Here is a 25,218-nt window from a genome sequence, read left to right on the forward strand (position 1 = left end):
ATTTTACTATGAACCTTTTGTCTGAAAAAATATTTGGGGTAGTTATATTCATTACATATGTGGCAAAACACCAAAGTGAGTGAGTATAGTTTTGCACAGCCATAGAAAATATTTCAGCAGTACAATGACGAAGGATAGAAATGACATTCGCACATTGTACCCATACACGGAATCGAACCCAGGCCCACGTGGCTTTGTGACGGGTTTGTACGACAGACTAATATGGAACATTCTAAAAGCCATATTTCTGTGCCATGACTGCGAAATATATGCACTTAGCTTAAATCAAGAAGAAGAAACAAAGGTCAAGATAACTGTATATGAAATTATGTAATCGAAAACGTTTCATGGACGGTATGCTTTTCTTTAATGGCCTCGTATGGTGTACACTAACATCTAGTCTCAGAAAATGAAAATATATTACGGGAAAAAAGTTCTTCAGTTATTATTTATAGTAATGTTTTTGATATTTATGATATATATTTATAATATTTATAAATATTATCATCATTATCATCATTATCATCATAAAATGTAACGTAAAGGAATCCAGAGACTTCCTGCATACTCAGAAAGTGTAGTAATCTAGACATGCCATCGTAATCTAGACTTGCATGGACATTTTTTGATAGAAATGTTTGAGGTTCTGTAGGACAGAATAAGCATGATGTGAGGACATGTAGCCTTGGATACGTCAGAAACCTGTTCGATTTCCTTTTTGCTTCATATGTTTGTCAGAGTCATATCCATTTAGAGTGGGTTTCACCAAAGTCGTACCATCTGAGGACAGTACAAGTCAATTTTCAGTAAGATGACTAGACTAACATCTAGTCTCTAAAATGAACATACATTACTCAAAAGAACGGTTCCTAAATTGTACATAACATATGACAGACATTCTTCATTTTGGTAAACTAGACACATATTCTAGACTTCCATATTGGGTGCATTTGTTTCTGTGTCTCCAGGACAAATTACAAGGTGACAGTCAGATACATCGTGATGCAGCTGTAATATCCCACTCACTCACTCACTCACTCACTCACTCACTCACTCACTCACTCACTCACTCACTCACTCACTCACTCACTGTTTTGTTTCATATTTCCAGTCGATGCACTTTTTCCGCAACAGAGGCGTGAAACCACTAAACTCGTCCAGAGCGGAGCACCAAGCGCACCACAACCATGCCGATGGAATCAGACATTGATGTTCTTCTGTCTTGCTATCTGGCCGACAGTGATAGATCACCACAGAAGCGGCGGAAAAGAAAAGCCGTAGATCCAGCCGCCGTTGTCGTTGAGGTTGCCGAGGGGGCTGTAGATACACCCACCCAGTCGCCAGCTGTACGTGACGCAGATGGGCTGAGCGATTACGTCATTACCTGCAACTTCCACGATGGTGTTGTTATACCGGCAGCTGGAGCTCATCAGCCTTCGCTGAACGACACAGCTGACGTATGTCGAATATATCATCAGGGCCCAGAATATATTACTTCTAGTGGAAGAAACCGAATAAAAAATATCACATCACCATCACGTTCGAACCCTTTAACTTGCGGAGGTTTCTCTTGTATGGACTACCACGCAGGACAGGAAGTAAGGCCATCACGAAGTAGTCATGGTAACAGAGACGTGGTACCTTCAATATCAACACACTATGGACATGTTTCCTACCCAGACGAGATAAGTTGCTTCAGGACAAGTCTGACAGAGAGTCAAGCAGTTGACACATCTGTTATTGAAAGACAAGAGCATAAGAAACAAAAGGTAATGCTAGGTCATGTCGTGGATAAGTCGACGTATGAATACCTTCCACCCAAAGATGTTTCTGGTGACTGTAGTGTCTATTACCCGACACAAGGTACTCTGAGCCGGTATGTTCCTCAGAGAGGGGGCCTTAAATCAACCTCAGGATTTGAACATCCTCTGCACTCTCTGTCTCGATGTTGCGAGAAGATGGTTCCAAATCGAGATAGTGCTCTGAAGTCGCTGGTCGACGACATGGCTGCAGAAGTGACTGGGAACTCGGAGAAGATATATCTGGAATATCTAAATGACCGGTGGTTTGGTTTCCGATCTGAAGCGGGTGGGGAGACTGGCCATGCGAGACACAAGCAGGCTACTTCAGCCTGGCATCAACCTCTTGTCACAAGTCCTAGGGATGCCGACATTGTAGACACACTGAAGGTCAAGGCCAATCACATATTCAAAAGTGTCTCTGGTGGAACGGTTACAGAACATCAACAGAAGGACGGGCCCAGTGACGATGAAGATAGTTATGGTTGTGAGGAAAGAGATCATAGTGTGTATGGAGACATTGATGGTGCTGAATCATTTCGAGGAACGTATTTTGTTGCTGATTCTTGTGGGGAATTATGTCTGGAAGATGAAGACGAGCCCGTACAGGGCAGTGGACCATCAAGTGACCAGGTCGAAACAGGCCCTGAAAAGCATCATGGAAGTCACAATGCTAAACACATCAGACGTATTCTGACCAGACGGAGGTATATATTAGATACTGATTCTCCTTCACAGACAAGGTCGGGCTTTCATCCTCAGACAAACAAGTTGGGATTTCGTTCGTCACGTAGAACCAACCCACCGCTCCTTCACCATACCACAGAATCAACCAACCCAACATCAAAGCTGTGGCATCCGTCACGCAAGGACCATGAAACGATTAACTCGATTCACTCGTCAGACAAGGATGCCAAGCTCCCAGACAAACGATTTTCTTCCTTACAGCATGATTCTGAAATGTGCAACTCCGTTCATCAGGCATATGAACTGCAAAGTTGTGGATTCTTAGGTGAAGTTGAAGAACCGACCACTGCTGTTGCAGATTCAGCACCTGGAAGTACACTTTCAGATTTCAGGGCCTTGGTTGAAGCATTTGACAGTGAGGAGACTGTTTCGGAAAATATGGTAATAGACCCTATCTATGGAACCTACCAAGAAACATTTACTACTGCCACAAAGCCTGAGTTGTCTCTCCACAAGCCCCGCCCGATCTCTCAACAGTTGACCTACACCTGTTCTCTGTGTGGTCGCGATAATCTGTCCAGGAAGACAATTCGGCGTCACGAGGCAAGGAACTATACCTGTTCGAAATGCAGTAAGAAATTCTGTCTTCAGGAATTGTTGTTGAAACATAAAAAGTTCAAGCTTTGTGGCCAGGAAGCTAGGACACGGGTGTCTGACACTGCCTGCGTGTGACATCTGAAACAATGAAACGTAAAGAAGTGTATGTCTGTGTAAAATAGATGTTAATAAAAGCTTTCAGGATGAAAAATGGTCTGGTTGTGTAGGTGAGTCAGTGAGTTAGCATTCAGCCATAGTCCAGCTGTGTGGCGATTGGTTGAGTAATGTATAAATAGAAAAGTGGAGTTTGTGAGAGTGTGTGGTTTTGCGCAGCGTTTGGCAATATTCCAGTAATATCACGACGGGGGACCCCAGACATAAACCTCATACTAGGTACCAATGTGGGTATGAAGCAGTGGAACACAGATACACCTTTTAAGGATTTGTTGACGTGAGTAAGGTGTGTTTACTGCTGCTTTACACAGTATTCCAGCTGTTTACTAATAAACCTAGAAACATACTCCAACACACAGCGATAGGTTCCCGGCATTCACAAGTGCAGGAACTCTTGTACATTGGATTGAGGTAACTCGACAAGGTTACTCTGACCGGCCATCAAAAACAGAAGTCCTAATTTTTCTTTAACTCAATACATTAAGATCTTATTATACCCTAATGCTGATTTCACATCCAGTGTTCTAGGTGAGATGTAGATGAATCCGTGAAGATCCGATTTGAACTGATCGTCAGTAACCCATGCTTATCGTGAGAGTCGACTAATCAGGTGGTCAGGCACGCTGACTTGGTTGACACACGTCATCGTATCCCACCTGCGTAGATTGATGTTCATGCTGTTGATCTCTGGCCCAGACTCGATTTACATACCAGAACATATAGTTGGAACATTGCTGAGAGCGAAATAAAACCTGACTCACATACTGAATGATTATGCTTATTGGTTAATCTACATATAATTCTATTCAACCCAGAGGTGAAGTAACCTATTGGTTAAAGAATTTGCTTGTCACTTGGAAGATTCGGTTCGATTCCACACATGGGTACAATGCGTGAAGCCCGTTACTGGCGTCCCTCGTCAGTGATATTGCTGGAACATCGCTAAAAGCGGCTTAAAGCTAATCTCACTCAGTAATTCTACTCAACAAGGACTCCTCGTGAACTAATTGTGACTGGTCATTACACAGTCGACATTGAGTGATCAGGCTGGATGTTTTGGTGCATGCATGAAACTATACACATTGTGAAGACCGATGCTCATGATGTCAATCATTAGATTATCTGGATTTTATTTATTTTATTCTTTATTTATTGATTTATTACACACTAATGTCGTACAGCTGGAATAACGCTCCTTGGGGTGTAAAACAACAAATAAAACGATGCCATTCAAATATTCCCATCATACTGTGTTTGCAAAACAAAAAAGTTGGCAATCCTGATCACAATCCACAAAATGTTCATAGTTTCAACACAGCATGTGAGTTCGATAGGTTGCAAAGCTATATACTTAGATAGTGTTAAGGGTTTGCCCAACCTTCTTAGCAACAATTACTTGTAAGCACAGGCTTTTTGTAACAATGGTAGATATGCCCCTGCATGACATAACATTACAAAAGCTGCGTGGATCGTGGTCCTGCTCTCTTGTTTACTTCTTTCAAAGATTGTGTCTGAACATTATCCATTCTACTGACAAACTACAAAGAAACCGTGTTACATAAATCGTGTCTGCATGTAACTCTGTCCTGTCAAACTACCAGAGCCATAGGTAGACCAGGTGGAGCAAAGGGTGGGGTCGGGTGGGGTGGTTTGGGGTGCTGCCTCCCCCTAGCAATTATTTCAGATTATTTTTCCTGCTTCGAAGTACTAACAAAAAACTCCTTTAACACTGACAGTGTCCTCCTTATTAAGAAACGTTAACCCTGGCAACACTAGGGCAGTTAAGGTGTTATGTATGATATTGTCTGCACATGATACAATCTAAAGTTTGTGGAGGGTAAAATCACCAATTTTTTTCCAAAATGGGGTCTGATGGTAATACGTTTATCAAACAACTCAGATCAATTTACACATGGTATCATAGTTTACAGTTTGAAAATCCTGTAATCTGTAAGATGTGGAAGGGTGAAATATGGCTTAATGAAACACTAGAGTAACTGTATCACTGTTTAATTCACTGTTCCACATTTGAGCCAAATGGACATTAGTCGTATTAACACTGGCTTAAACCCTGAATGAGAGACACGTTCTTCCATCAAAATTGACCAACACATCATAATTTTACCAAGAGTGAATGTGTGTTTAGCTGAAATGAGGTGAGCAATGACAACTTGTATACTCATTACTAAGGCTGCAACAAATACCCTGTGTGGCAAATATTACATGTATCAGGAATGTTTGGTAATGAATACGAATAATTATTAACGAATAAATTATTGTAGTTAAGTGGCTGATGCACAATATGGAACCCCCATTCTGACTGTTAATTTGTTGTAGTAATAACTAGTGATGTGACATGACACTGAAATTTGGTATGGAATAGATTAATAGTTATAGATCACAGTACCATGTGCAGCCTTTGCAAACTAACATTACTTGCACTACTGCAATGCTATCACAGTTTCCATTCTTGCATTTCCCACTTTAATAAGCGCTCAGGTAAAGCATGCTCAGATAAAATTTGTAAATATTCATTCATATTCGGTTCCGGTGACCACAATGAACAAATTGTATTCATGAAGGGCTACAGTTTGATTCAATGAACATGTGAGTCAGTGTAAATAACAGTCCTACTTATTACACCTCCTCACAGAGTAACAGCTGTTGACAGCTGAGGAGAGGTGGATATTGGGTTCAAAGTCATACTTAAGAATATTTCACTCTTATAATGAGGGGCATGTGCATGTGTGGCTGCTTGTACTACACAAGATTTGAGCTGCTTTTATGGTGCTGGCTGACTGAGATAAAATGCCACACTTGAGTATGAATATCCCACTCAGTTACATTATACCGACTGAGCCAACCAGTCCTTGTTGTACCCATTAATGCCGAGCACCAGGAAGGCAGCAATAAGTATGATATTTTAACGTCTGCTGGTACAACATGGCCAGGGATGAACTTGCGATAACCGCTACACTACGGAGGCAGTCTCAACAACTGGTGATAGACCAATGAAAGATGATAGAAGTGACGTCTGTCTTCAACATTTCCTTACAACTGAAAGGTGGGTACTGATAAAAACACATCATTCTTTTAGTAACAAAATTTACTGACATTTTGAAGAGTGACATAGCATGAACAAGCCAGTCACAGTAAACCAGCTACGTTATTGAAATTATTGATCATTCCATAATGTATCTAATGCTATCAAGGGAAGAAATGGGCCTCTGGAAAATATGCATGTTGGTTTTTATAAAGCTTTAGACACATTTGACCAGAGGTAGATTTGAGATATGACTTCTTGCATCATGTGGATCTGAGTCTTTTTTTAGCTGGTTCTGATTCTTCTAATACTTCAGTAATCTCGATCTGAGATCCAGCCACTTCAGTTTGTCCGTTTGTTATTAAGGCAGCAGCCGTGTTGGCTGCGTCCTGGTCCATCTGGTTATGGTCTATGACGAGAGAGTTCTGGTCAGTGATGCTATCTGTGTTCTGCTGACCAGACTCATCCTCCACACACATTACAAGACAGGGAGACACAAGCTCTGCTGTAGAGTGAATGTTAGGACCTGCTGCCCCTACACCATTCTCACTTCCACTCTTGTCCTTAGGAGCACATTCCTGTTTGATGTGAACGACATGCTGTCCATCACCCACAACATGAGTCTCTTCTGCCTTCTCCGTCTCATCATTGATGTGGATTTCATACGACTCGGGCGAAATGTGGACTACATTGGAGCTCACAACCAGCTCCTGAGGTAGTCGTGTCAGGAAGGCCTGTCTGAGGGATGCCAACTGGGCACTGAGCAGGTCCTTGTGCTGCTGCTGCAAAGAAGTCAACATATCCTGCATATTGATCTGTTCAGTCAGCTGCAGCTGGTTGAGAAGCTCCTGCTCTCTCCGCTTGTACAAGTTTATCTCCTCAGCCTGTGCCTGGATCTACAACAGAAGAGGACATTCTTCAACACATGGAAGACTATACTAAACTGGGCATCAATTCATCATATAATAGTTCCCTTCTCATCATGTTGTCAACTCTGACAGCTTACGTTCACAACACTAATGTTTTCAAGGCTGATGTCAAACACGCTTACTCCATCAGTTAATCATTTCACATGTCCAGTAATGCTGTGATGACAAATGGTTTCAGGAATGCATCATGTATGAGAGGATTTAATGGACCAGGGGGTCAGACGCATTTGCTTGACAATATATTTAGTGTATCCTGATGGTATGGAGAGTTAAAATCAATCACTGATTATCTAGTCCAACTCAATTACTTACATTCTCATTTGTTCACTTACTTGTGTTCTGTTCTGGTCGAGTTCAGCCTTAAGCTGTGCTTTCTCTTCCTCAAGTCTTTGACAACGGATTTCTGCAGACTCATACTTCCTCTCAAGTGACTGTTTCGGATCAAGGTAACTTACATCCTGAAATAAATGTCACATAGATGATCAATAACTCCTTTACAATAAGAACAATTTTTAATTCCGTACTGAATCTGCTTATGGTGAAATATTCAGAAATACAGTCACCTTAATTAAGACAAAGAACAGAGCAGTGTTGGCTCAAGAGAGGGTTTTGGAGTGTTTTGACTCATCAAATTCAGTGAGGACCCCCTCTATTTACATCTGCCCATCTATTTAACATTGAAGGGGGTCCAGAAACATTATTTTCATCAGTTTTGACCCACTCAAAATTTCACCTAAATCTAACACTGACAGAGGTTTCAAAGCTTTACAAATCTATGATGTGTTAAGTCTAAAAGAAATCGTATTCAGTGTATTTCGTAACCATCAATACAAAGTCTCACATTTATCAATACATTTGCACAACCTCTCCAGAAAAAAGTACATTGCAGAGACTTTACAGAATTTCATGTATTTTGTTTTTACTTCACATGATATCAAGCATTATATTGCTGTCTGTGTGCTACCTCTGTTGATATTATCTGTGTCCCAAAGGTATTTTCTATCTGAGCTGCCTCCAGCTGTTCTTCAGATATGATCATGATTGTCTGACCATCGCCAGTGTTTATTGTCTCGTTGGCAGCAATGGACACCTGGACAGTTCCTTCAGAGGTCTTACACACACCATTACTCGTCAATACTGCTGCAAAGAAATTTGCTGTTCTTAAAAAGTAAGTGCAGCAGAGGGTTCTGTAGCTTACGTAAATTCTGGGTATTTTTTAAACATCTTAAAATATATTATGTCAAATAATTCAAGGAACAGGCAGCGCTTAGGACAACACTTTTCTGCAAACTGCACTAACCTCTGTTGCTATATTTTAATTTGTTCAGTAACCGTTTGTAAGAATTAATGAAAACAGATTAAATGTCTGCGAAATTTGAAAGGCTTCTGCAGATAATCAAAGCTGACATTGTGTGGCAATCTAAGAGTAGGGCAAGTCAGTAGCCTAATCCACAAAATGTTTGCAGCACTGATATTAATAAACCTATGATAAACTATATACTTACATACTGACTTTGCAGATGGGGCCCCGACGTGTAAATTTATGTTTATCGACAGAAACAGCCCTCAACCATTACAATGTAATCTGGATCAGTTTATCATGTGCTGTTCATAATGTAAAATGAAATGTCAAGGCAAGTTTTGGCTTCCATGAGAGATGCTTTGTCACTACTATTATGGGAGTTTTGAGATACTGCTGAAAATGGCGAGATGGGTACTCTGGATCACTTACTGTGGTCTGTAGTGGCAAGACAGGCAGCCTGTGTCAGGGCAGGGTGTATTATGTCCTGGTCAGGACAAATACTGTGGGTGGGATCAGATGCACTGCTGTTACACTGATTCACCTCCTGAAACATATCCAGCAGCGCTGTAGAAAAAATGACCGAGATGGGTTTTATGCCAATTTCAACAATGTTCCAGCATTATCATTGCAGTGGACACCAGAAATGGGATTCACACACTGTATCTTTCTGGGGAAGTGAACTCTGGGTGACAAACAAATGCTTCAGTCAATAGGCTAACTCTTGAACAAATGATAGCAAGACACATACAAAAAAAATATCATCAAGAATGTGGGTAACACACTCACCTCCTACATTAACTTAGCTGAGCAAACCTCAACATGTATTCAAGGTATTCTAAATCAAGTTAAAAGCCTTTTCAATCAGAAAGGGGGCATATTAGTTGTGGCCATTTTATTCTTTAAATTGTCCTTACTATCCACTAAAAACTTCAGAGGCATGTTCCACTAATGAGGCTTCTTAAGATGAATGTAAACAAATGGATCAATAATTCACCAGCTTCTCATTAGGCCAATACTGAAACTAATCTGTAATTCACTGATACATTCATTGATTGTTAAAATAATCATTATAGCAGTGAAGTTGCTTTGGAATACATTGCCTTAGCCAACATGTCTTTTTTTCAGCAGGCTGTTAAGATCTTTTTGGATGACTCATTATACATGTACATGCCATTTAAAGGGATGACTCACTTGAGCAATCTGTATTTGGAAGGTTGTTTGAGGATTTCTGAAGTGTGTCTTGTAATGTTTAATAGCCTCATCCCGTCTGTTGAAGCCATTCCGACACTTGTAGCAATGCCAGTGAGCTCCTTTGAACTTCTTCTCTCCCTTTATTACACCAACAATATCACAGTGGTCACAGCATCGCAACACTTTCAAACCTGGAAATTATAATAAATCTTACGATTGCTGCTGCTAAAACCTCTGACATTTACATGAGGGTTTATGGGAAATGGTGATACGTTCTCATGATCATATGTGAGTCTATCGTGACAATTCTAAATAGTGAATAAAGAAATTAAAAACTAAACAAACTTGTCAAATATCCTTTTTCTGACATCCAGTATGAATTTTGATGAACAGAGGACAATTTGCTTGGCAGTGTGACATTGTTAAGGAGACCTGTGGTTGGGCCATGCAGTAACTATGTCTAGTATTTTATGCCATTTGAATCTACATGCTTACCTATCACCAAATGCTTTTAAAGAATAATATTAAATCAACACTATTTACATGATAACAAAGGCTCTTCTGATAACCCTTCACAACTGAAATGAAATTCTGTTAGTGAATTGGGTTTCCTCCCTTTTCACCAGTATTTCCGTTGTAAAAATTATGATAGTCATATCCTGGTAAGTCAACTTGATATGAGAAGCTGTTCCTTATGTAGGTCTTTCATGCTAACCACATTAGTCAAATCTGCAAGCTTGGATCTGAACCTAGAAATATAACTAAGGTGAACCCTGTTTGAAACACAGGACCCAAATCATTTTGACATCCCCATGACACAACTCTGCACAGAAAATAGCTGAACTACTGATAACTATACAGTTAGCACCCTGATCAAACTTTCAATCACATCATAAACATGTATATGGAAATGATGGTAGACAACAAAATTAGCCGCTGCCTTTCTGTGTTTTGTCTGAACTGGCTAAAAACGACTGATTATAAGGAATATCAATGATGGGACAAATTATTGATGACTATTGATATTAATATTGTGTTAATGAAATTATCATACATACACACTTTTGATGTTTTAATTAAATTTCATACTGTGATACAACACACAAAGATGGGTCTTCATTCATGGGTTGCTTTCAAATCATGTTCAAAGTGGTGTCAGTAATCAAAACCTAAATTTGTTATCACACATGTGAGGTGAAATACGTTGATTTCTTTCAGATTTGGGGCTTTTCTTGAAGCTTCTTCACAAAAACTTATCAATAACAGATCAATATTCAGTTAATGTCTATCAACTTCTATCAGAGGCATGGAATTATGATTATTATGATAATAGCGAATCATGGCCGAGGAATTACTATTGTGGTTATAATATTTAGATCTAGGAATGATGTTATTAATAATAAGTGATCAAGGTGTTCTAATAGTATATTTAGAATGGGAAATAATAGATAAAGGCCTGTGAGGTAGAAAACATATACAATGTAGGAGAGGTAGGTAATCAGCTGCGGAGGGAATAAGCATGAAAGTAGGTCGTCAGAACTTAGTGGGGGCAAGGTGAGATGACTCATAGATTAGGTAAAGGGATAGGGATGGTACTATCAAGATGGAGCAACTTGTCCGGGGACCTCGGCAGCAGTTCGTAGTATTCCACGGGACATATATGGTTAGGAGGTAGATCCCTTGAGTTTCTTGGAATCCACCTCACAGCTTTACTAATATGGTATTGGGGGTACGGAATAAGGATGCGGGAGTGAAAAAGTATGCAGGGTTAGGGGTTTTTGACCAATGTGCGAAAAAGAAGAGGGTGTTGGCTGTGACGTAGGGACCCAGCTTTAAGCGGTAGCAAAGCCCAGGGTCGGGAGTCTGGTGCGCTCCCACTCTTGGTGTTTGGTCACAAGGAATCGTCGGAAAACTATCTTAAAAGGCACCAGCATTTGGCTTAAGACGGAAGCTTTGCGGCTGAAGTCTTATAGAGTGACCATAGAGTGGGTTGTCCAGCAACACTGTTTCAAATAAACTATTGAACGAAGATAATTGTCTTGTGGTTGCTGGAGGAACTACGGTAAAGCTCCGGTACTGACATTGTACCTCTCGCACATCCCCTATCGTCAGGACAGAAGTACGGAGGTATACCGTAGTTCGGGTAAGGACCCGTCCATCGCAGGTACAGGGTTCGACCAGGTAAACGTCATCTATCTGGCAGCTAACAGACATGATTCCACACCTTGGAGACTTCTATATTCCACCTCGATAGTTAGCCCTTGTGAAAATGTATGCACCCTCACAACAGTATCATGTATAGGAACATGAAGAGAGATAATAAAACTTGCAGCTGCCATTCTGTGGTTTGTGAAGAGAAATGAACCTACCAGCAAATTCAATGCCTTTGTCAACATGCTTGACTCTGTAATGAGCCTTGAGTATTACTGGGTCTTGGTATGAGTCTGTCTTCACACAGAAAGGACAGTGCATGTGTGGAGTCTTGTTGGTACATGATGCATCTTGGCACACACTTGGGGAGTAGTTGTTTTCAGTACCCTTGATCCGAACACTTGGGTGTGTCTAGACAAGAAAATCAAGCATTTAGAAAACATAATTCATGTTCAATTTCAAAACATAAGTGATGAAAACAAGTTACTATCAGACACCTGCACTGTCATTTGTCAAATGCAAAAAAATACACAATAACCAGATAGACTTTAGCTTCCAGCAATGTTCATGCTATATGATGGCAGTCTGCAAATAATTAAGTATGGAGCAGACAATCTTGGGATTGGCATTACAAACATCAATTACTGGCAAAGCATAAAAAAAGCAATCAATGACAAAGGGTTCAAAATTAACTCTTTGCGGCAGCAAATTTCCTATTCAAAATCCTATTTTGCTACCTGAACCCCCCCACCCCCCACCCCAAAAAACACACATTAGCAACAACTTGCAACCAGATATTTTTTTTAGTGAAACCGCTTATGTTCATCAATATTAGCCGTCATTTTCAAAGGAAAGACCTCTGCTTCGGAAATTCACTCGTAAACTTAACGATACTGGTATTTTAATTTTAAAAAAATGCTCATCATAGCTTTTCTTGGTCACTTACACATTGCAATAATCATATAATTGTGGCAGAGAACCAGTCAGCTCAATGTGCATGTGCAGCAGTATAACATTACTGCTTCATAGGTTTGATAATGAACATTCATCATTTCCTGAAACGCACGGGCAACAAAACTTCACCTTCTAATACAAATAAAGACACTACCTTTGCATAACTTGACAAATACCAGTATGCAGAGGTACTTAAGACATTATGAACTGATTATCTAATGTATTTTTCGCAATAGGAACAAATGCTGCTACCAGGTAAAAGATTTAAACCAGGTAGCAAGTACTTGCTACTTCTTAAGAAAGTTAATTTCGAACACTGTTAGTTTGTTTGCTACTTTATAAAAAGGTTCATTTCGAACACAGTTTGTTTGTTGTGCAACACCACACTCAGCAATATTTCAGCTATTTGGCAGTGATCTGTTTACAACAGTCTGGACCAGACATCTGTCAACCAAGTCAGCAATCCACACCATATGATTCTTTTAGTTGCCTGCCATGGCAAGCATTGATGAAGTCATTACAAATCAATATCCTTTTCAACAGAATAGTAACAAATCTGTTGAAAAAATAGACCTGTGGTAGAACTGATCTTCAGTAAGCCATGCTTGTCATAAGAGACTTGCTGACTTGGTAGACACATCATTGTATCATGATTGTATAGACTGGTGTGCATACTCTCATCACTGGATTGTCTGGTCCAGGCTAGATGGTTGCAGAACGCAGCCATGTGTGGCATATTAGAGTGGTGTAAAACTAAATTTACTCAACAACCACTATTTTAACAAATTCAACATCTCTTATTTACAGCAATGAGACCCTAACTCGATCTGAAAACAGTTGATCAGCATTGCTAAATTTGTGGTTGACAGGACTAGTCAAAGGATGGGATGCACCCGAGTCAATGAAATATGGCAGATTGTGGCGTGTGTCATCATGAAGTCAGTCACTCGAACATCCATTCTCAAGCTTCACAACTTTCCCGAGCAATTTCATTATCCATTCAGAAGCCTGTCGTGGGATTTTCTGGCAGCTCGAAGTCAAGAATACATTTTGGTCGCACAAACACTAAAATTAGTGCACTTAACATTTTGCATGCTCCCGCCGTTCGTTGAAAGTCGACCAGCGGATAACGTAAATTTAATTTTTCAAATACCAGTATTAAAACTCAAGAAAATGAAACAGACTTGTGGGGAAAAAAAGCGTCTGCTACGAAAACAGACACTAACAGTTCACAAATATTACAACCAAAATGGCGCTGATCATTTTCAAAACCGTTGTTGGTGACACCTTAACTTACAACGAATGTCAGTGGATTCATCTTGCTGCACTGAAGTGTCTGTCTTGTCACATTCGCTTTGATTTGATTTGTCGCTACTGTTTACGGGTTGCAATTTGCTCTTCCCTCCGTGCACCTTTGTGTAAACGTCATGAAATGTTCAGTGGTACTTTCAATGACGTCACGTCTTCTGCCTGCTTTTTAACTTCGGGTTACGCCGTGAAGATAATTATTACTACGGACGTGCTCGTGGATTGGCGGAAACAGTCGATTCATAACGAAGACCGCTGCACAGACAAACGGTGACACTTCCGCGTCCATGAGTCTCTAAAAGGTAAACAATGAATCCCGAAATTGTCATCGCGTTAGATTGTCAATGGGTGAAAAGGATTAGTTATGAAACATGAACAGTGATACTTATAATCTCCATTCATATGCCAGTGTATTTCGAGATATGCAACAGTTTGAAATGATTGCGATAGGGATGCCGGGCAATAGTTTAGCTCCACCACTACATGCCCACACAAGCGAATCCTATTGGTGGTGTTGAGAAAGTGTTTGGTGGCATGTTTTCATTTCAAATATATCTAATAATATTAAAATCGTTTTGAAGTGCCTTAAGTGTCATTGTAACAGTGAGGGCCCCACAGTGAGATTTTAAAAAAAGTTTTTTTCTCCATCGTTTTCGATTGATTCATCGAGAAATATTTATGAACAGAATTCAATATAAAGGGAAAATCAGCACTTCTGGTAATTTCAAAGTTCACGTACTTTCACGGGGCAAATCAAATAAGGACGTCTTTGTATTGAACCCATGTTTAGATTCACCAGAAAGTGCTCGAAACATTATCGGGACCACACTATCCACAACATATTTGAGCTTTCATTCACAGATTGATTTTCACACGTACAACCAGTCTGTGATTACGTTTCTACGGTTTCAACATCGGATTGTGTAATTTTTGTTTCAAAGTTGAACTCTAGATCTATGGTATACCGAACACCAAATCGAAATGGATATGTCGTCTGATGCACATGTACTTTGGATGGGCAAAGCGATGGAACTTGCCCACAATGCTTTGGAAAATAGAGAAGTTCCTGTAGGTTGCATCATGGTGTATAAAGACAAGGTGATCGCCACGGGCAGAAATGAAGTCAACGAGACAAAAAATGCAACCAGACATGCAGAAATTGTTGCCATTGAAGAAGTGTTTAAATGGTGTAAAGCTAATAATCACAAACCAGATGGGGTGTTTTCAGAGCTGGTTTTGTATGTGACAGTGGAACCTTGCATCATGTGCGCAGGAGCTCTCAAACAAATGAATGTTCCAATGGTTGTGTTTGGATGTGCCAATGAAAGATTTGGTGGCTGTGGTTCCATCTTGAATGTTGCAAGAGATGATCTTCCAAGTCTTGGACCCAAGTTTGTTTGTGTATCAGATGTGATGGCCAACGAGGCAGTAAACTTGCTGAAAGACTTTTACAAGGGAGAGAACCCACATGCACCAGAAGATAAACGGAAAAGCAAACAAGCAGAAACATCACTGAAAAGTGATGCCTCGTAGCAGAACTGCAAAAAAACAAAAACAATATGATACAATGTATAATAAGATACTAAGTCATAGATATGACAAGTGAGGAAGGTCACATTCTGAAGTTATGAAATTTTTTGTTCCAGGTTGACAAGGCTGGCAGATTTACACAAACATGACGTTCATTGAAACTGACACAACATTTCTTGTAGAACTTGTGTCAAAGAGACTGAAGTGACCTGATGTAAGCACTGTGGTAGTGTTTACGGATTAAATAATTTGTAGCAAAGTCTTCTGTCAGCAGGAATGCATTTCCCATGTTCACAGACCAAAGGATAGAACTTGTGGTATAGTTTTTTGATTAAAATGCTTGTTTGTGCAAGAAGTTACAGTATTTTGAGCAGACGCCTCATCCGGTGTCATGGTGAGAGAAATGCTTACCTTTCATCCCAGGGTGGTCGACAGAAGCTGGTGGTGTTGGGAACAGGATGGGGCAGTTACAGTCTGCTGAAGAACATCAATAAGAAACTGTATGATGTCATTGTTGTCAGTCCTAGAAACCATTTCCTGTTTACACCTCTCCTGGCCAGCACAACAGTCGGGACTCTCGAGTTCAGGTGAGATGAGTATTTTCTCCCAGACACATTCTGTGCATATTACTTTCCACGAAACAATCCAAGTAAAAAATTCATCAAGTTCTACAGTAGGTTTAGACCAACCTTGACACTGAATATAATAATGCTTGCTTTTAAGAACCTTACTGAACAAGGCTTTGCTTGACTACAAGTGACTTTTCAGGTTAGAATTGGTCTTCAGTAACACATGCTTGTTGTAAGAGGTGTCTAACTCTAAGGATCAGGTGTTCAGACTTTCCCAATTGGCTGGTTTGTTGCATATTCCATTTGAGTTGGCTGATGCTCATGCTGTTGATCACAGGATTGTATGGCCCAGACTCGATTATTTACAGACCTCTGCAATATAGGTGGAATAATGCTGAATGCAGTGTGAACAGCAAACAAAACAAACATTCCAAATATTTCCTGTTTGTGTTTCATGTCCACTGTGTACGAACCACTGAATTGTGATGTTCATCATCTAGGTCAATCATTGAACCAGTTCGCAATACCGGATTCCGTCAGTCAGCTCACTTCCATCTTTCCCGAGCTGCGGACCTTGACCTTGAGAAGAAGGCCCTGTTGTGTGAGAGTGGGGTAAAGTCAAGTCTGAACTACTGGCTACAGTTTGACAAACTTGTGATTGGAGTGGGAGCTCTCAGCAACACATTCAATGTACCCGGGGTGAAGGAACATGCTTTCTTCCTGAAAGTAAGGCACTTTTCTTTCTTTGTTCTATCAGAGCAACAGGTTGTAGACCCATCAAGATTGAGGTTAGAATTGGTCCCCAGAAATCCATGCAAGTCATAAGAGGTGACTAACAGGATCTGGCGATCAGGCTCATTGTATCACAATTACGCGTACTGGTGCTCATGAGGTCAGTCACTGGTCAGTCTTGATTATGTGCAGGTAGCCAAAAACCTCCTGAGTGTTGTGTTATACAACAAATACACCTTGGAAATCTAATACGTCAAATAATGCACAAACAAGTGTCAATATTTATTGTTAACTATAGTGTCTCAGTCTGTATATATTCAAGTCTGGACCAGACAATCCAGTTGTCAACAACATGAGCATCAATCATCATGGTTGGGATATAATGATGTGTCAACCAATTCTGCGAGCCTTACCACCTGATCTCATTAGTCGCTTTTATTTAGAAGCGTTGGTTTCTGAAGAACCAAACAGATATGTTAGAATGACCACTCATTGGTTTGAAAATACATAACAGACTGCAGCCTTGGAGTGAAATATAAACACCAAACAAAAATATAAATGGCCAGGTAATTATGCATGAATACATAATATATCTACTGAATCACTGAAAGTGTATTTGGTGCATTGTTGTGTCAGCATCATTACTTATTTCCCATGGTTCCTTTCTTCAGGAAATAGGTGATGCTAGAAGGATTCGTAATCGCATATTGAACAACTTCGAGCTTGCAGTGCAGCCTGGAATAGATGAAAGTGAAGCACGGCGGCTGCTTCACATAGTCATTGTTGGAGGTGGCCCAACTGGCGTTGAGTTTGGAGCCGAGCTGTACGACTTTGTGCAACAGGTCAGATACAGGAAAACTGTCTTTTAACATGTTACTCTCTGAAAAAGACTCTTAAAAATGTATAGATTTGAAAGTGTACAACTTGCAGTTACAGTTTTCAGGTCATGTCTTGACATAATGATATATACTTAAGATTTTGCAGAGTGATTTGTAGTGCAATGTGAAAATGAGGCAACATCATATTTCATTAACATTAAGAAAATTAACATTGACATTCACATTAACATTAGTCAAACCATATTAACTGTGATCTCTTACTATAATACAAAACAGCTGTTTGAAGATATAACAAATCCTTCACCCATTGGGCGGTGAGGTTGCTTAGTGCCTAAAGTGTTTGTTTGTCAGGCCAAAAGACCTGGGTTTGATTCCACATTTCTGGTGTCTCCTGTGATATTGCTGAAATATTGCTAAAGCGATGTGAAACGAAAATTCACTCACTCATCATGCCCAAAGATCACCTTTGTTGAGTAAACTTTGGCCTCTCAGAATTTTGTTTTGACCTCCCAGAAATGATGTGTGCACAAGTCTGCAAAGCAGTATCCTAGTACACAGGAATGTCTTCGTGTAGCCTTTATCATTGTTCATGCAGAAGTTGCCTGTTTATCTTGGTTTTGGGATATAGAAATAAGATATGCCACCTCTCTGTTATATCTGTTTTGTCATCCAGGATGTGATGCACCTGTACAAACAGCAGCAGAAGATGGTCAAGGTGACGCTGGTGGAGTCCAATCAGATACTAGCATCTTTCGATGAAAAACTCCGCAACTTTGCCACCAAGAAGATCCGAAACAGAGACCGCTTTGATATGGTGCAGTCCTCTGTTACAGGTTAGATTACATCTTCAAAGCTCTCTTAGCTCGAAGATAGTGCCATACATTTACATTAACTTACGACTATCTTAGGACTATTGTGCTGACCTTGGAAGTGGAAAAGCTTTCAGCTTGAGGTAGAAATTTGTCAAGTGACTTGTGAAGATCTGGGTGAGAATATTGACCTTCAGTAACCCATTCTTGTCGTAAGAGGTGACTGATGGAATAGGGTGGTCAGGCTGTTTGACTGGGTTGACACATGTCATGGTATCCGGGTTGTGTAGATCGATGCTCATTGTTGATCTCTGGAATGTCTGGACCAGACTGCATTATTTGTAAACCTCTACTACATAGCTGGAATATTGCTCGGTGCGAAGTAAAACTAAACTCACTCATTTATCAAATGATTAAGTAAATAGTGATGGCTATTGCTCACTATCATTCTCTTCTCACAGAGGTTACTTGTCATATCTTCCTATGAACCTCTGTTCTAATACGACCATAATTCGCGGTTCTCATAAAATACCCTCGGGGTAAAAAATGGCAGCAGATCTCCCTTTTTTCTGTCCAATCAGAACACGTGTTACATCGACCTAGATTCAACTTGACAAATGCAAGCAATATGGAGAAACAAACATGACATGACTGAGTTCTGTCTAAAAGAAACATTTGAGTATCGCGCTTGGGAAGAGGTTTTAGTAACCACTGTGGGAGATAATGGCTCACTATATGCATATTGATAATTGGAGCTGATTATTTGATCAATAATCGATTGTAATCATAAACTCCACCAGAAAACTAGTGGGCAATGATAGGACACAGTCATAACATTGTGCAAACGAAACTGACACAGACCAATACCACAATCAAGATGATTGAGGACTCTTCCTGTTGAAACACACACACAAGTATGTTGATTACATTGTAGAGGTGAAGGAGGACAGCGTGACCCTGGCTGACGGGAGCATGATTCCATGTGGACTTGTGGTCTGGAGCACCGGGCTGGCACCGCGACATTTCACTCGCAGTCTCAAAGTGGAGAAGAACAGTCGTGGGCAGGTGTGTTCCTCTTCATATTCTGTCAGCATCTGTCAGTGATACATGTTCCTTTTGTGACAGAGACATGGGAGATATCGGGAAGGATGACAATATATGGATGAACAACCTCTTTGTTGCTGTGAGCAGCGACGTTTTGATGTTGGTTTTTAACACTGTTATCAAGGCAGTCATCACCTTACTGCCACAACTTCTAAATGCCTTTTAAAGATGTTATGGGAGATATCTCTGGAATTTTGTTGACAGTGTTCATGACCAGTGGTTTGGCAAATTCAGGGCGAATAGCAGCCTAAGTAAACTAAGTAAACCCAAGTAGAATTCTTAATTTGATTAGTACTAATGTTTATTTCTTTTGTGTGTGGATGTCAACACATTTCAGATATTAACTGATCGCTACCTGAGAGTACTGAACAACCCTGGGGGTGAAGCCTTGAAGGATGTGTTTGCCCTGGGGGACTGTGCGGACATCAAGGACATGTCTCTCCCTTGCACAGCACAGGTGAGTCAGCTCCTGCAAGGACATGTGTTCTACTCAGGATTTTATCATGATTCTCAAACATGGTGTACCTGGGGACCCTCAGTTGTTAGTCTTAGGGGTCCTTGCAGGCAGTGTGAGGGTCCCGTGAAGTAATGTTGTAGAGAAGTGTATGTTTTGATATTTTCTTTAAAAGAAATGATGCGCGTAACTGCTTTATAGAAACAACCAACTAATTAGCAAAGTGGTTGTGGGTACAATGGATAATGTGTCTCAAAGATCACAGCTAATTGTTTGTCTGCGTCCATTCTCTATGCTTGTATGTACTGGTCGGACATTTGCGCATCGCGTAAAACCCTGCAACTGCTATACGGACCCATACATCTCCATCCTGTCATAGAACAGTGGTGTGCAAATGTGTGAAGTGCTGTAAATTACGGTTGCTTTCATTAGGAATGCTAGAAAAGACTGTGACAAGCATCACTTGGGGCTTTCGTCTACATCGAGCTTCCATCATGAAAAACACTGTGTGGTCATTTGGCAGATTAGCAGTCAAGTCCTGCTCTACTTGAATCTCCTGCCTTTTTTGTGGGGGCCAGGGGTAGCCTTGTGCTTAGAACTTAAAAATCTGTTATCCTACCTCACACATCAATGCCGCTTTCAAATTGGCTGAGCTCTCTTACATTATTTTCAATGTACCCCACTTACAGACGAGTGACATTTCTATGTACCCCGCTGGCAATGCCAAAGTCAATAAATACTTCTTGGTAGTGATTCTTGATCTCAAATGACACTGAATAACATGTACGGAAAGTACCGATGTTTTGTGAATGCATCGGATCAGTGGAAGGGAGAAAACTCTTAATGTGTTTTTCTTGTCAAAATGAAGCAATAGCCACAAATAATGTTGTACCTGTGCTTCAAACAACTCAAAATTAACATTGAGGTGTTTGGTAAATAAATATGTTATTCACTAGACCCTCAGTACCCATGGGTTAAATACCCACAATGTTTGTTTATGTTCCACTCACCCTTTTGGTCCAGGGAACATAAACAAACCCAGAGGGTACATCAGCCCATGTCTTGTCATGACCAGTGAACAACTTCTCCTTGTTTGTGATTGTCTCCATGTGTTTTGTAGGTTGCTGAAAGAGAGGGACGCTACCTGGCCAACTTCCTCAACAAGGGATGTGCTGATGATTTTGGAGAGTTTAAGTTCACCAGTATGGGAATGTTGGCCTACATTGGGGATTATCAGGCCCTGTCGGACACGCCCAACATCAAGTTACAAGGTCTGTTTACTTACAGCGGGATATGTCACCCCAGTGGAGATGATGCTTTTGCTGATTTTATGTTATTATCCCCTGCCACGCGTTTAGCATGAAGCAGGGGATATACAGTGCACTCTCTCTATTCAGACAAAAAAGTCCGAATTACAGAGCACTCTGAGTTACACAGAAATTTCCTATAAAGAAGGATTGCGTCGGGAATGTAAGTTCAGTCCAGTATATATGACAGCAATACGAGAAAGACAGAATTCAAGTTGGACAGAGAACACTGTAGTATGAAATGGAATATCATCAGAATCGTTGAGTAGATTCTTTTCCAATTCAGTACCAAGGTCATCTAGATATATCAAGAACCGTTCTCTGGATTTTCTTCATATATGACATCAAGCTTTATCTAGGGAAGGTGCAGAGCATGGTTGATTTTGGTGACATAAACTTAGTTCTTAAGGTCATGGCGACACTTTTAAATTTTCAACATCTTTACCTGCATGTTAAGTTTGTCAACAAGATACCTCAAGAATCATTTGCTAGAGTTCCTTCATCTTTGGACCCGTGAAGGTCCCGGGGTAGAATAGGCCTTCAGCAACCCATGCTTGCCATAAAAGGTGACTATGCTTGTCGTAAGAGGCGACTAACGGGATCGGGTGGTCAGACTAGCTGACTTGGTTGACACATGTCATCGGTTCCCCATTGCGCAGATCGATGCTCATGTTATTGATCACTGGATTGTCTGGTCCAGACTCGATTATTTACAGACCGTTGCCATATGGCTGTAATATTGCTAAGTGCGACGTAAAACTAAACTCACTCACTCACTCACTCACTCCTTCATCTTTGACACGAAAAATCTCCTTGGAAATGCAAGTTGACTGTCAAGTGCTGTGGGGGATTATGTCACTGTAGTGACAATGCTTCCCTGAAAAGAAATTAAGAATACCTGATATGTTCCTATGAATTTTCCATTATCATTCTATGACAGGGTCAGGCATGTTTGACTTCATTAGAGTGGTGTCCATCACCTTACTGGTGATACATTGCTTTTGCGGACACTATGTTGCACAAATTAAGTTAAGAACACTCGATATGTTCATGTGAGTTTCGCTTCATCATTATGTGACAGGATGAGGCATGTTTAACTTCATTGCAGTGGTGTTGATCATCCTACAGGTCAGACAATGCTTTTACCAATTCGAGAGCTGTAGGATTTTGTTTCTGTGCAGGATTTCCATCATGGCTGCTGTGGCGCTCGGCCTACCTGACCCGACTCGGCAGTTGGCGACTGAGGATGCAGGTGCCCCTGGACTGGACGAAGACACTCCTCTTCGGGAGGGACATCTCCAGATTTGACTAGAGTTCACTGTGTGCCTTACAAGCAGTGTGATCAAGCAGTGCAATTACCTGTGTAAAAGTGTCCATCTCCATGACAACTAATGTATATTAAAAGTTTCTGAAGTATAAATGAGGTATGTCAGGTTGGATTTAGGAGTCACTTTGGGTGTTTGGATCACTGAGAAATATTAAGTCTGCTGCTTTTACATTTGATGTCAAAAAGCTTCTTCAGAGACCACAATGAAATCAGATCTTAACTCTGATACTGTACACACTAGGGCTGCCTATTTGAAGTGATCAGGAGTTTGATAATCCTTGAATGAATATCAATCAGTTATTGATAAATATTTGAGAAGTAATTTAGCAAAATACTATAAAAAGTTTGAAATCAACATATTTCACATTACTGGTGAGTAGTGACATATTAAGTCATCGATAGGTGGTCAGGTGAAATGACACGAGTCGCTCTTTAGGATATTCGCTCATATGATGACATAAGCATGAATACCCCACTGAGTCAAGTTCATACTGACTCTGAGCCAACCAGTCCTTGTAGTATCCATTAATGCTGAGGGCCAGGCAGGGAGAAACAAGTACCACATTTCTTTGGTATTATGGGTCCCGCAACCTCCTGTGCTCTGGGCTTGTGTATGGATAACTCACAAAAGTGTGTCCTGAACATAATTAAAAGCAGCTCATGAGTAAAGACATAAAGACCTAACTTTTTGTGTATTGTGAAAGTAGATTATATGTCATCACAAAAATGTATGTACGATATTATCAAATGCCTGAATAACAGTGAGGGACTGTTAATAATTTATGGCTAGGGGGGTGATGATGATTTTTATAAAGGAGCATGTACAGTGTGAATGATACCCCACCCTTTCCCCTAAAATTTATGAACAAAGATTCCGACTTCAAGTCATATACAAAATCACTGAGGCACCACCAGTATTGAGGAGTTCCACAAACCGCAAGAGAAAAAAATAGGTGAGCCCAGCTTAAAATCACTATCACCCTCTAGCTGTAAGTTATGAATGGTTCTTAAACAATAATTCTTGAGATGATATTTGATCCTTTTTGCCTGCCATAAAAACCACCGTTTGAAGATCCGATATCCAGACCCTATCTCAAAGTACCTCATCGTAGGAGATGGCACTAGATGAACCTTGTAATCAATGCTGCGGCTTCGAAACTTAGAGTATGCATGAGCAAAGCTTTGTAGATCACATTTGATAGCTATCTCTAGAAAATGAACTTGATCAGCCACCTCGTAATGTAAATGATAACGTTTCTGCCTTTCATATAAATATTGATATTTTATACACCCAGGCTGAATGCGGTGAAATCACCGTAATATTTGTTTGGTGGCAGATTTATTTTGTTTCAAAATAACCTGCTGATGCTGAATCAAGATATGAAGCCATATCATTACAGAAAATCTCCCAATTCATTTTCTTGGCTATCTAGGGCTATGTGAAACCAGTTGGATTTAATCCAAAACAACCTTTCATGTCGGTGCGGCCAGATCTTCATGCAGAGAGACATTGTACTGGACTAACATTACTGACTTTAAGGAGATATTGGTCCCGAGTGAGCTATGGGCAGGATGGGCAATACACACGACTGAGAGAGATAGTATTGTATAACCGAGGACAAACTACTGGGACCAGGAAGGTACCATGCCCTATCATGTGTGATGGAACTTGCCTTAGTTATTAGAATCAGGGATATAGATGTGGTAGGTAGCTTGTTAACTTGTAACGAGTGACAATTCAGAGGGACTAGTTGATTTTAAAAAAAAAAAAAAAATGTCTAGTCCAAAATGTTCTGTTGTCGAGGTGAGATTTACCAATGGTGTCAAACACATAATGTACAAGTGCTTGGTTCTGGATTGCGCAGGGAATGATGTGATGACTTAGTAACCCGGGTATGTATTTTATCAAGTTTGAATGAAATTATATCTCATGTTGATTCTAATTACTATATGTTATCTATTTACATAGAGTATTTTTATTTAGTGAAAGTTGATCTTTAATGCAACAATAAAATACCTATCTGAATGTCTTTTTGTGTTTTTGAGAAGTAATATTTATGATGGGCCCTAAGGGTTCTTGGAAACAGGTTCCCCAGATGACAAATAGATCCACTGACCTGCACTAATTCCATGAAACCATTGTTCACTTTGGGGGTAGTTTCCCTCGCTAGATGTGTTGTTGTTCTCCATGAGCACAGACTAACTCCAACCCATGAAGATCAGGGTTAGAATGGATCTTCAGCAACCTATGCTTGTCGAAAGAGGCAATAAACAGGATCAGATGGTCAGATTCTCTGCCTGGTTGACTGATGTCATTGTACCCCAGCTGCATTGATCATTGCTTATGCTGATTGTTGGTCCTGACTCGTAGCCATATAGATGGAATATTACTGGGCATTAAATTGAATAAC

General features: G+C 40.3%; 4 protein-coding genes across 5 annotated transcripts; 3 read left to right on the plus strand and 1 right to left on the minus strand.

Annotated features, from left to right (window-relative positions):
* The first annotated feature begins 1,187 nt into the window (after positions 1-1,187).
* LOC137276662 (uncharacterized) lies at positions 1,188-3,218 on the plus strand. Its single transcript, XM_067808281.1, has one exon. The coding sequence runs from the start codon at positions 1,188-1,190 to the stop codon at positions 3,216-3,218; it is 2,031 nt and encodes a 676-aa protein (XP_067664382.1).
* Positions 3,219-4,363: 1,145 nt separating this feature from the next.
* On the minus strand, positions 4,364-14,431 carry LOC137298378 (uncharacterized). 2 transcript variants are annotated; one of them, XM_067830629.1, is made up of 7 exons: positions 14,126-14,431; positions 12,093-12,285; positions 9,724-9,914; positions 8,962-9,076; positions 8,194-8,369; positions 7,562-7,687; positions 4,364-7,196 (listed from the first exon to the last, which is right to left on the minus strand). In XM_067830629.1, exons 1-7 carry the CDS (start codon positions 14,144-14,146, stop codon positions 6,564-6,566), a joined length of 1,455 nt encoding a protein of 484 aa, XP_067686730.1. In that variant the 5' UTR covers positions 14,147-14,431; the 3' UTR covers positions 4,364-6,563. The 2 variants fall into 2 exon arrangements, with proteins under 2 accessions (XP_067686730.1, XP_067686738.1); XM_067830637.1 differs by having other exon boundaries at positions 6,346-7,196; positions 8,194-8,366; positions 14,126-14,346.
* On the plus strand, positions 14,365-24,833 carry LOC137298388 (uncharacterized). Its single transcript, XM_067830649.1, has 9 exons — positions 14,365-14,438; positions 15,783-16,253; positions 16,736-16,961; positions 17,639-17,809; positions 18,480-18,639; positions 19,550-19,680; positions 20,057-20,176; positions 21,294-21,444; positions 22,662-24,833. Exons 2-9 carry the CDS (start codon positions 16,003-16,005, stop codon positions 22,790-22,792), a joined length of 1,341 nt encoding a protein of 446 aa, XP_067686750.1. The 5' UTR covers positions 14,365-14,438; positions 15,783-16,002; the 3' UTR covers positions 22,793-24,833.
* LOC137298399 (tRNA-specific adenosine deaminase 2-like) lies at positions 15,118-15,694 on the plus strand. Its single transcript, XM_067830660.1, has one exon. It carries the CDS (start codon positions 15,118-15,120, stop codon positions 15,667-15,669), a length of 552 nt encoding a protein of 183 aa, XP_067686761.1. The 3' UTR covers positions 15,670-15,694.
* Positions 24,834-25,218: the final 385 nt, after the last annotated feature.

Source organism: Haliotis asinina, chromosome 1, assembly GCF_037392515.1.
Source record: "Haliotis asinina isolate JCU_RB_2024 chromosome 1, JCU_Hal_asi_v2, whole genome shotgun sequence".
In the NCBI taxonomy this organism is placed as follows: Eukaryota; Metazoa; Mollusca; class Gastropoda; order Lepetellida; family Haliotidae; genus Haliotis; species Haliotis asinina.

Coding starts and splice junctions, on each gene's coding strand:
- LOC137298388 (XM_067830649.1), top strand. CDS start 16,003: ATGCTTGTTTGTGCAAGAAGTTACAGTATTTTGAGCAGACGCCTCATC. Junction 16,254..16,735: donor GTCGGGACTCTCGAGTTCAG/GTGAGATGAGTA, acceptor TTCATCATCTAG/GTCAATCATTGAACCAGTTC. Junction 16,962..17,638: donor AACATGCTTTCTTCCTGAAA/GTAAGGCACTTT, acceptor TCCTTTCTTCAG/GAAATAGGTGATGCTAGAAG.
- LOC137298399 (XM_067830660.1), top strand. CDS start 15,118: ATGGATATGTCGTCTGATGCACATGTACTTTGGATGGGCAAAGCGATG.
- LOC137276662 (XM_067808281.1), top strand. CDS start 1,188: ATGCCGATGGAATCAGACATTGATGTTCTTCTGTCTTGCTATCTGGCC.
- LOC137298378 (XM_067830629.1), bottom strand. CDS start 14,146: ATGAATCCACTGACATTCGTT. Junction 12,286..14,125: donor TGAATCCACTGACATTCGTT/GTAAGTTAAGGT, acceptor TTTCTTGTCTAG/ACACACCCAAGTGTTCGGAT. Junction 8,370..8,961: donor TCTTGCCACTACAGACCACA/GTAAGTGATCCA, acceptor ATTTCTTTGCAG/CAGTATTGACGAGTAATGGT.